The 11,669-nt window shown below is 45.1% G+C and overlaps 1 protein-coding gene across 3 annotated transcripts in view; it reads left to right on the top strand.

Moving 5' to 3' along the window:
• Nucleotides 1-4,098: 4,098 nt before the first annotated feature.
• POU2F1 (POU class 2 homeobox 1) overlaps nt 4,099-11,669 on the top strand; it is a 183,096-nt gene continuing 175,525 nt past the window's right edge. For 2 of the 3 annotated variants that reach the window (XM_047077068.1, XM_047077066.1), the window contains exon 1: nt 4,649-4,714. In XM_047077068.1, coding sequence (XP_046933024.1) covers nt 4,654-4,714 — 61 coding nt within the window. In that variant the 5' untranslated portion in view covers nt 4,649-4,653. Of the gene's footprint in view, nt 4,312-4,648; nt 4,715-11,669 lie in introns of those variants that run through there. The other variant, XM_047077069.1, reaches the window with a different exon arrangement.

Here is an 11,669-nt window from a genome sequence, read left to right as displayed (position 1 = left end):
CTGTTGCACCAGATGTGGTTTCATTGCTTGAGCAAATTAACACGTCCCCTGGAAGCTCATGGGTAGCTACTGGGCTGGCAAATGTCTTTTCTCCATCCCTGTCAATAAGAACCACCAGAAGCAGTTTGCTTTTGGCTGACAAGGTCAGCCATACACCTTCCCTGTCCCACCTCGGAGGTACATTGACTTTCCAGCTCTATGTCATAATTTAGTTCAAAGGAATCTTGATCTCCTTTCCCTTCCACAGGCTATCCCGCTGATCCATTACACTGATGCTCTCGTGCTGATTGGACCCAGTGAGCAAGAAGTAGTAACCACCTTAGGTTTATGGGTAAGACATCGGCGTGTCAGAGGGTGGGAGATGAATCCGGCGCAAATTCAGGGGCCTTCTATCTCAGTGAAATTTTTAGGGGTCCAGTGGGAGAGAGCACGTCAACAGATCCCTTTTGAGGTAAAGGATAAATTGTTGCATCTGGCCCCTCCTATGATCCAAAAAGAGGCCCGATGCTGAGTGGGCCTCTTTGGATTTTGGGGGCGACGTATTCCTCATTTCCAACCCGTTTCCCAAGTGACTCAAAAAGCTGTTGAATGAGGAGAGTCTGCGACATGTCCAGAGTGCTGTGCAAGCTGCCCTGCCGCTTGGGCCACGTGATCCAGTAGGGTCCAGTGGTGCTGGAGGTGGCAGGTCAGGATACAACTGGGAGCCTTTGGGAGGTCCCAACTTGCAGCTCTGACCCTTAGGATTTTATTTTCTTTTTAATTTTTGTATGTTTTTATTTTTGAAAGAGAGAGAGAGAGAGAGAGTGCATGTGCGGGGAGGGGCAGAGAAGAGAAGGAGACATAGAATCCGGAGCAGGCTCCAGGCTCCCATCTGTCAGCAGAGAGCCCAGCGCAGGGCTTAAACTCATGGACGGTGAGATCCTGACCTGCGCCGAAGTCGGACACCCAACCTACCTGAGCCACCCAGATGCCCCTCCGACCCTTAGAATTTTAGAGCAAAGTCTGACATCCTGTGTGGAGAACTATTCTCCTTTTGAGAAATAGCTCTTGGATTCTACGGGACCTTAGTAGAGACTGAATGCTTAACCATGGGTCACCATATTATCACGAGACCTGAGCTGCTCATTACGGACAGCGTTATCTGACTCATGAGGAGGGACATTACACTCCAAAAGTTATGTGGGGGGTGCCTGGGTGGCTCAGTCGGTTAAGCGTCCGACTTCGGCTCAGGTCATGATCTCGCGGTCCGTGAGTTCGAGCCCCGCGACGGGCTCTGTGCTGACAGCTCAGAGCCTGGAGCCTGCTTCCAATTCTGCGTTTCCCTCTCTGTCTGCCTCTCCCCTGCTCATGCTCTGTCTCTCTCTGTCTCTCTCTGTCTTAAAAATAAATAAAACATCAAAAGAGTTACAGGAGTTTTCTAACTTATGCAGACAGAAATCTAGGGAACCTGTGTGGGAATGGATATTAAGGGTCTGGGATCATGGTAGAAGGAACATAAAGTGGATTTCTAAACCTCCATGGTTTTCCGTGTAAGCCAATTCCTTGTAACAAATCTCTTTCATATATATGGTTGATCCTTGAACAACATGAGTTTGAAGTACGCAGCTCCTCTTATATGCAGATTTTTTACTGTATAGTACTGTAACTGTATTTTCCGTAACATTTTATTTTTATTTAATTTTTTTAATGTTTATTTATTTCTGAGACAGACAGAGACAGAGCATGAGCGGGGAAGGGGCAGAGAGAGAGGGAGACACAGAATCTGAAGCAGGCTCCAGGCTCTGAGCTGTCAGCACAGAGCCCGACGCGGGGCCCAAACTCACAAACCGTGAGACCATGACCTGAGCCGAAGTCGGTCGCTCAACCGGTGCCCCTTTCCGTAAGATTTTAATAGCATTTTCTTTTCTCTAGCTTACTTTATTGGAAGAATGTAGTACCGATATATAACTTACATAGGCTAGCTAGAACATATAAAATGTTATTTTATATTTATAATACATATAATATATAAAATAGTGTTAACTAACCGTTCAACTATTTCTATTATTGGCAAGGCTCCCGGCAACAGTAGGCTGTTAGTAGTTAAGTTTTGGAGGCATTAAGTTTTGGAGGAATTTGGAGGAATTTGGACTTTTGCAAATTTGGACAGGTTGCCATCCTCAACCCTGCCTTGTTCAAGTGTCAACTGAATAATGAAAGTCATTATATATATTTCTCCCATTGGTTTTGTTTCTCCGGAGAACCCTAATACAGGCAAGTTATGTAACATCTCTGTGCCTCAATTTCCCCATCCTGGAAAATTGGGATAAATGGTTTCTACCTCCCAGAGTTGTGAGGATTGAAAAAAGGAAATGGTATACGTGAGTTTGCTGAGGTCAAAGCAGTGTTTCGTACATTTTGGTATTTTCACCACCTGAGTAAAGCTCATGGCAGAATGCAGATGTTCATAAATATTTGTTGAATAAATGACTTTATCAATTTTTAAAAGAATCCTAACATATATAACTGTATTATTCATTAGTTTTTATTCAGCAAATATTTATGAGTATCTACTATGCCCAGGCATAAATATTTTCATTAAGAGGAAAATGAATCATTGATACAGACTATTTTAAACTATTTTTTTCCTCACAGAGCTATTCTTCCTTAACTAAAAATTCATTCCACGAAATTTGCTTTTTATGGAAATGAGATAAAGAATGAATAGCACAGGCACTGGCTTCAGTTACTCTCTGAAAGTCATATTAATTTACTTTTTAAACAAAAGAGCAAAACAAAGAGTAAATAGAAGATAGGCATTTAAGTAAAGGTATTTGGGTTCTTTGTCTTAGTGGAGGTAATTTCAAATTCGTTGTCCTCAGAGCAGGGGCATGTCTTCCCCTATAGTAATGCTGGTGAATATAATTTATGCCATATTTCCGGATTAATTGTAACACGATTGAAATTTGCATTTCCTTAACTGTGTGGTGTTGGTGTGGCTTGAAATAATTAGATTATATGCTGGTCCAATTATTTGAACAGTCATGCACACACCCTAAAAGCTTAATTACCATGAATAAATCAATCCCACCCCAAATTCATTGGCTGTCACTGACAATAGCTTCAACTGTACTTGCACAGTGTAAGGAATTCAGTGAGGAGGCTAAGACCCATGATTAAAACTTTAGTCGTTAGAATAACTGCTAATTCTCTTAGAGACTCGTTTTCTTCAGTGTAGAATCTGCAATTTTACTCCATTTAAACTTTACAGTCATTTCTCTCAAGACTAGGATTATCTTTCTTCCATCTTTCCTTCCTTCTTCCCTCCCTTCCTTCCTTTCTTTCTCTTTGCTTACCCGGAGATACTTTTCTTTTTACTCTTAAAAAATATTGGGGGATATTCCAATATTCTTGGAAAAATATTAGGGCTTTTGAAAAAAAATTCGTAACGTAATTAGACCTGAGTCTGGTCCAGGGAAATTTACCATTAAAGAAACCTTAGAACATGACTGAAATAAAGATATTTACAACAGAAAACGCCTACTATTATAGTTACTCTGAGAAACACAGCAAAGTGAAATTCTTGATGAAGCTACTGCTGATTTCGACATCTTGATTTATTAGGTCATCAGTTTCCAGTTTACGGCTAGGTTTTATTAAACATGTTGCCAAGCGAAAGGGAGACTGCCTCTTTATGGACTACGGGATGGACTATTCGTTTCGATCCGGTGAGCGGCGATCGAGGCACGTGAAAGCCCCACCAAGGGTAGGGGGCGGAAATTAGCGACTTAAACATTCGGATCCCGAGAAGCCGGCTGGGTGTTAGAAACAAGTAGAGGAGAAGCGATTTGGGGCTAATTAAAACCAGCACAAGACACTCCCCCTCGTGTTAGCCAAGGCCGGGTCTCCAGCATTTGCAGAGCTGGGGGCGGGGACTAGTTAGGATTCAAATTTAAAGCGGGACGCCCGCGCGTAGCTCAGCAGGTGCCTCCAGCCCGGCTCCCCGCGGCGGGCGTTTCCGCCCCTACCTGCCCACCGGGCCGGAAATTACCTAGCAGGGGAGCTGCCCCTCCTTTGTTGTCAGCGGTTCAACTGCGCGGAAAGCCTTAAAAAGTGCGCAGCGGCGGGGACGCCGGGGCTGGTCCGCCCACGGGTACTCCACGCGTCTCCAAGCTCTTGGCTGCCGTGTCCCTTGCCCTTTTAGTATGCCACTGGCCATTGGGGGACGTCGGAGTAAAGCCGGGAGGGCAGTGAGGCGGGAGGAAAGGGAGGATTATCAGAAGGGACGAGCACTCAACGTACTACACAGGTTACGCTTCAAGGAGCCGAGAGGTAACGCATGCGCCGCCTGCATTTCAGGCGCGTGGAGAAAGTCGCGCATGTGCAGAGCCGAGAGGGAAAAAAAAAAAAAATGCAGCGAAGGGGTGACTGGCAGGTTGAGGGCGCTTTAGCTAGTGAGGAGCCACGGCAGGCAGCGGGCGCGTGCGCACAGCGCCCGAAGGGGTGGGGCTCCTCCGAGGGGACGGCCTCGCGCGCCCCCTGGCGCGAGCCCGGGGAGAGGAAGGAGCGGGAGGGGGCGGAGAGGAGGGAGGAGGCACGGAGGGCGGGAGGGGGGAGGGGAGCCGGAGCGAGGGAGGGTTTATCGACCGGGCGATTTTGGTTAAAATATTCAAAATGGCGGACGGAGGAGCAGCGAGTCAAGATGAGAGTTCAGCCGCGGCGGCAGCAGCAGCAGGTAATCATTACAGCATTTTACATATTCATATTCATACTCAACCCCGGCTCCCGCTGCCCCCCCCCGCGACTTAGCATAATTTATTAGTACTCAGGATTATTATAATTAACGGCGGGGAGATGGGGGGCCGGGGAGCACGGAGCCCCCGCCGGGCGCCGAGCGGAGGGGGAAAGAGGCTCGGAGCGGCCAGGCGGAGGGGGAAGACAAGGGGCAAAGGGGGCTGCGATCCACCGCCCTCCTCCTGCCCCTGGCCCACCCCGCCGCCGCCGCTCGCCCGCCCGCCGGCACCGGCCCTCCTCCTCCGCCGGCCGCCGCCGCCGCCGCCGCCTCCTCGCCGCCGTGCCCGAACCCGAGCGGGTCCGCGGCGGGGCAGCGGGGCCGGGGCAGAGGGAGAGGACAATAAAGACATTTTACATATTCATAGCCACTGGGCCGACGGGGCGCGGGCGGGCGACCCGGGCCGGGCGGGCGCGGGGTGGGGGGGGGCGTGGAGGGGGATGGAGGTGGCGGCGAGCACAATGCCGGGGAGGCGGCGGGGCCGGAGCGGACCCCGGCGGCCGGACAGCCACACGCGTCCCCCCGCCGGGAGTGGGCCCAGGCGGGGGGGCGGGCGGCCCGGAGGGCGGCCGGGGGTGCGCCCGGGGAGAGCGCCCCGCCGGCGCCCGCGCCCCGCCGCTTCACCGGGGTCCGAGCGGGGCTGAGCCGGGGGGTCACGGCCCCGGGCACCTCGGCCGCGCCCCGCTTGTCCCCGGTGTGGCGGCCTGACCTGAGCCAGGCCCGCGCTCTAGGTGGGTAGGGGTGAGCGGTCGCGGGCGCTGCGAGGTGGCCTCGGGGCGGCGGGGGTGGGGAGCCCGCGCAGGGGTCCGCTTCGCCCCCTCCGGGGCGGACAGGGTTGAAAGGCGGCCCTCGTGGGAAGTTCCCCTCGGAGGGGGATGTCCTCCGGGGCAGCCCCATGTGCTCCAGACCATCGGTCAGCAGTCCCCTGGGTGCTGGAAAAGCTCCCAGTCTCCGGTGGGCCGTGCTTTTCCCCCCGGGAGTTGGGTTGGAGGTGCCTGGCGTGGTCTCATCTTCCTCTCCCCTGCCCCTCCCCGCTCCCCCGCCCCTCTGCGCTGACCCGGACCCGCGGGGCCGGGGGCCCTCGGGGCCCTCTTGCTCCCAGGCCCCAGAAGCACCCGGAGGCCTCTCAAGAACTCGGATGTAAAGGCTGCCCTCCTGCCCCTGCCCCACAACCGGCCGGCCTGACAAGTTGATAATATTCTCGATTTCCCCTCTCCTGTTGGGAGTTAGGTAGGGGCGGGGATCCCCCTCCTCGGTTCTGTGGTGTTGGTTCCTTGCTGGGTGCTGGGTCCTCTCTACTGTCTGCTTAGCCGAACCTCTCTCATTTGAATAATGTCTAATTCGGGGAGGTTTATATTATTGAAATGGCCGCCCGGCTTTCCCCGCCTCTCATGTTTAGTAATTCAGACCTTTAATAACAGCCACTCACAGCCCAACGCCGTGTTTATATTTTACATTCGCCCCATGTGCTTTTGTGGTTCGATATGATTCTTTTTTTTTTTTTTCCTTGGCAATCCACGGGGCTCTGAGATCAAACCCAGGCTGTGCTGGGAAGAGCAGGGGGAGAGCTAGGCCTTGGCTTCTCTGCCAGTTGCCTAGGCCTCATTTTCTGCCGCTTGATTTATTTACTAATAACCAAAATGACTTTCCCCCACCAACTTCCACACACGTACCCGGCCTCCGCGGGCAAAACAAACCCTCCCGGGGCCTTCACCAGCATTAAACCAGCTCCTAGCTAAGCTCTGACTCCGTCGTGTTTTGTTTTCTCCTAAAAAGATTTTCTCATAGTTTGCAGTAATATTAGGCCTAAGGGGAAAAAAATCTTCTCATTTTCAGGGACGAGCGAAACCTATTTTGACTTAATACAAATAAGTCACTTTACTTTAGTGATAGCTCTCCCCTGCCCCTTGGCTTCCACCTCCAAGTTAAACACTTTCCGGCTTTGTAAAGGTCTGCACTACTTGTAAAACCTATAGTTGTGTGTTGTTGTTGTTTTTCCCTAGGAGTTGTAGAATAGTTAAGTGTTTTAGAAATTCCAATTAACAGCACTTTCAGAATGTCTCAGGGCAGCGTTTCCTTTTCAACTTCTTCATTCTAATTTAAGATAGGGCTGATATTAATTTTGTGCTGTCCCTGTCAAGGTTTGCGTATTTTAATGGGAGCACTCCTAAAAACCAGAGACGGGTTAGGTTTTCTTTGAGCGGTTTGTGTCACGGTTAAATGAGTGAACATAGCAGAATAAACATAGTCATTGTGTCTACCCTGATCTTGGAACTTATTCTCTTCCCAGCACACCCACCCCTCTTTAAGTTGTCAGAATTGATTTTATGTTTTATGTAGAATCAGGACAATTGGTCTGTGAAAGTCAGGCTAACTTCTGTTGTTTAGAGGAAACAATAATTTTCATTTTTGGTTTTTCTCTTACTAAAGCTTTTTTTCCCCTTTTCATTCTATCCAGTTTTAGTGTGTTTTATAAGAACATAGAGTTGCTTCTCATTGGTGGTTTTTTTTTTTTACCCCTGCTAGTAAAGTACCAGAGAAGTGTTATTTAGCTCTGATGTGTTAAACCTCTGAAATTATAAGGCACTTTATTTACGGTCAGTTGCTAGGTACATATTTTGGGAGACATTAGTCTTCAGTTTAATTTGTAACAAAATTGTAGATTTGGTGGGCTAAAAGCAAGCCAATTTCAAATAACCACTTCTCATCATTTTTCCTCTTTCACATCCAGTAGGCCGGCCCGAATGCAGCTGGGGGATGGGGGGGGGGTGGGGAATCTGTAGCTTTCATGTGAATGTTCAGGTGACTGACTGCTTTAGAGACCTGAAGCATGAGGTCGAATGGACAAAAGGCAGTAATATGATTTCATGCCTTAAATAGCATATGTTTTTGCACCCGATTCCCAAGATGTGGTCAAACTGATGATGTCATTGGACAGAGGACAAGGTGCAGTTAATTTGATTTATTGTCCTGAGGTGAAGTGTAGCAGTGAAACCTTCTCATAGGGAAACCATTTATCTCAGGACAATTTCCTTTATAGCTGCAATTTAACCACTACTGAGGCTGCAGATATTTTCTCCAGGATGATAAAATGTATGCTGAATTTTATAAACAAAATTCCACCGTTAGAATTGTTTTAATAGAGAAAAGGATGAGTATTGTTAACTGGCATTTTGGTTGGCATTCCATGCTATTGTAAAAGTTCGTTTCCTCAGGTTCTCAGATGGAGACTATGGGTTTTAAGTAAGTACAATCAATGTACTTACTTTGATTCCAATGATTGGAAGTGATCAATATGTTTATTTTAGAGAGGTTCTTTGTGACCTCCCCAACTCTAATAAGAAGGTGCCAGGCTAAAGAAAGAGAGATCATTGGCCTTAGTACCTATTAAAAAGAATTTTTTTTAATCTTTTAGTTTTGGAGAAAGAGAGAGAGAGAGAGACAGAGCGTGAGCAGGGGTGGGGAGCAGAGAGAGAGAGAGGGAGACAGAATCTGAAGCAGGCTCCAGGCTCTGAGCTGTCAGGGCTCCAACTCCCAGACCGTGAGATCACGACCTGAGCGAAGTCCTACGCTTAACCGACTGAGCCACCCAGGCGCCCCTGGCCTTGGTACCTATTTTAATGAGTAAAGTGAAATTGAAGAGAATGAGCACTATACATTCTTTTAAAAACTGAAATTACAGTGTTTAAAAATAAGGTAGATACTTATAAGAAAGCATGTGCTTTGCATACAGTTTAAAAAATAATTCAAAATTCTTTTTGGATTTGTCTTAGTCTGGAGAAATGTATGTATTTTGATTGATTAGTGATTTTTAAAATTACTACATTGTGAGGTAGTGATTCCACCTAAGATTTTTGACATAGAAGGTTTTCCTTTTAGACATTTTTCATCATAATTTTAACTAGTGTATCTTACGGTGCTGATTAAAATGCCTTAGGACTGTGGTAGGATGCTGTGCTTTATCCCTAACTCTTCCAAGCTTGATAGAGTATTTTAGATTATTTTTGAGCCTTAGTTTATAACCTGCCCATCTCCTTGTGTACCCATCTGGCAGGCTACTCACAAGTTTTCAGAGGACCCATTGTCCCTTTCTTAACTTGCCCCACCTACTAATTATAATGGTACTTTTGAGTTTAGGTCTTGAAAATTCATGTGACAGCTGACCAAATGTTTTTAATATTTGAAAGGACCGTTCTGCTTCCAAGCTATTACTGTAATTTTAAACATCTTTTCCAAACTAATTTTTAACTCCTTTCATTTTGTCATTGTCAAAATTCCCAGGAATCAAGGAAAAAGAGTGACTGTTATTCAGGTGTACAGTGAATAGTATTCTGCCATATTTTTAATTTACTATTCTCTGCACCGATAAGCAGCAGAAAGCAGAAGAAATAAAATGTGTTTTATTGCTGCCTAGATTGAAGTAATTGTTAATCTGTTATTCATCTGGTCATCGGATTTCAGAATAAATTTAGGGCTCAGAATGTTAAGTCGCTCTTACCAAGCCACCAAAGATGTTTAAAGAAGCCTTGACTGTCTTAGGCAGGTGCTTCTAAAATGGCAGAACCGGAGGGGTGCCTGGGCGGCTCAGTTGGTTAAGTGCACGACTTTCCTCGGGTCATGATCTCATGGTTCATGAGTTTGAGCACCACATTGGGCTCTCTGCTGTCACCACAGAGCCTGCTTTGGATCCTCTGTCCCCTCGCCTCCCGCTCCTCACATGCTTGTTCTCTCTCAAAATAAGTAAATTAACTTTAAAAAGCTTGTAATATAAATGAGGTAACTAAATCATGGAATATCCTAGCCTTTCCCCAAAGCTTAAAAAAAAGAATGACAGACCTGGAAATTTGAATGTTATCTTTCATAAGTGGTTGGCATTAAAAATGAAATATTTGAAGTTTCTTGAATCTATATTATTTGATCTTGGATATTTGGCTGTATGTCTTTGTGTTTAAGTTGTTTTTAACATTGGTCACTCACTTTCATGAACATGTTTCCTTTGTACTAGGAAGACTATAACATTATGTAGTGGTGATTGCCTCATTATTAACGGTTATTTTTGTTTTTTTACATTGAAAACACACAGCTCTACTCTTTGTATATTAGTTTTTTGAGCACTATTAAAATAATTTTCTTTTTTTAATTTTTTCATGTTTGTTTATTTTTGAGAGACAGAGTGAGCATGCAGGGGAGGGGCAGAGAGAGAGGGAGAGACAAATCCCAACCAGGCTCCAAACTGTCAGCGCAGAGCCCTACGCGGGGCCTGAATTCTCGAACTGTGAGATCACGACCTGAGCCGAAACCGAGAGTCTGACGCTTAACTGACTGAGCCACCCCGGCGCCCCTAAAACCAATTATATTTTAAAATACTGGTATATGGCTATCATTAACTTGTTTTTATACAACAGTACTTGTTCAGTTACACAGTTTTTGTGATTAGTAAATACTGTGAAGTGCAATTTTAAGCAGGGATGTGTTTTCCCAGTGGAAGTGATTGGGTTTAAAACTATTTAAATAATTATTGTTTACAGAATGGAATAAGTAACGCAACATGCTCCTTTTGGGTTACTTAGGTTCTTGTTTCTGTTGCCTTTTTTTAATATTAAATTTAAATGCTTGAGCAAACATGCTTATTATTTATTTTTTCAAGGAAATCCAGTATCAGGCGTCAGAATGTGCATTTGATTGTCATACATCCGTCTTACTGGAGTTTCTGTACCCCTTCTGAATGCTTTCCTTCTTTTGTTAGGAAACTCTTTGGGCAGGGATTTTGCTTAATTCTTTTATTGTATTGCTTAAATAAGGTAAATATCTTTTTGAGGGGAATCAGGGATGAAAGAGGTAATAACTACAGATTGTAGAGAATAGCAGTTTCCTTACCCATCTTTTGCTGAACATTTTTTGTGCAATATTGACATTTTGTGAATAAAGATAATAACTTTTCAGGTTTATATTTCTTCTTAAGTTATTTGCACTGATGTGAGTGTTATCTAATCGTATCCATGGGAAGAGGCAGTCTTAGGGCCCTCCTACTCCACCATCTTCCCAGCCTCCCTCCTTATATTTCCTCTTAGGAATGAATCTGCTTTATTTTGTACTGAAATATTTCCATGTTCTAAACTGGCCGTGAGCCCTTATAAACTCTTTCAGCAGTAATAGAAATGGGGAAAAAAAATGGCATGAGTGGAGCCATTGCCTGTGACTGATCCATTTACAATATATTTAGAATTTGGAATATGAGAATTGTCTTGAGTTTCAGATCCTCTGATTTAAAGAAGCTCTTTACATATTATGCATGTAGTTTATAGAGTTCTGTGTGTTTTTACTATAGGGTGTTATTGAGGATTGATAGGTTATGTTGTTTATACTTAGTTGCTGATATAGCTCCTTTGTGTCATGTTTTTGGGTTTTTTTGTTTTTTTGTTTTTTTTCCAGGTAAGCAAATACTCAAGTTTTCACTGTTGCCTAGATTTGCTGACAGGACTAGTAATGAACAAAAGAAGAATCAGCAAACCTCTACATTTATCAGATTTTCTTTTTAAAGTACTGTCCAGGAAACTAGGATATTCATCCAGAAAAGGATACATAATATTTATTAAAAAAAAAAAAAGACAATGTGAAAAGCACAAAATGAAGCTCAGTATGAATATTGGTAGTAGCTTTACTTAACCTGTGATGTTGAAAGTCCTTGAAAGTACAGTCACATGGTTTATTTCATAATTCTCTGTGACTTTATTGGTTTTTATGTTGGAATCATAACAATAGTATGTAAAGTTAAATCAGTAAAATAATACAAATTAGTAGGTTTTTTGCGGGGGGACTAGTGAGTTTCCTCTTTGTAATAGGAGACATAAACAGGAATGGCTGGGAGTGAATATTATGTTGTGTCTTTTAACTCCTT

This window comes from Lynx rufus, unplaced genomic scaffold (assembly GCF_022079265.1).
Source record: "Lynx rufus isolate CCGP_SWC_20201006 ecotype Redwood Valley unplaced genomic scaffold, mLynRuf1.p SCAF_15, whole genome shotgun sequence".
Taxonomy (NCBI): Eukaryota; Metazoa; Chordata; class Mammalia; order Carnivora; family Felidae; genus Lynx; species Lynx rufus.
This window is presented reverse-complemented; position numbering and strand designations above follow the sequence as displayed.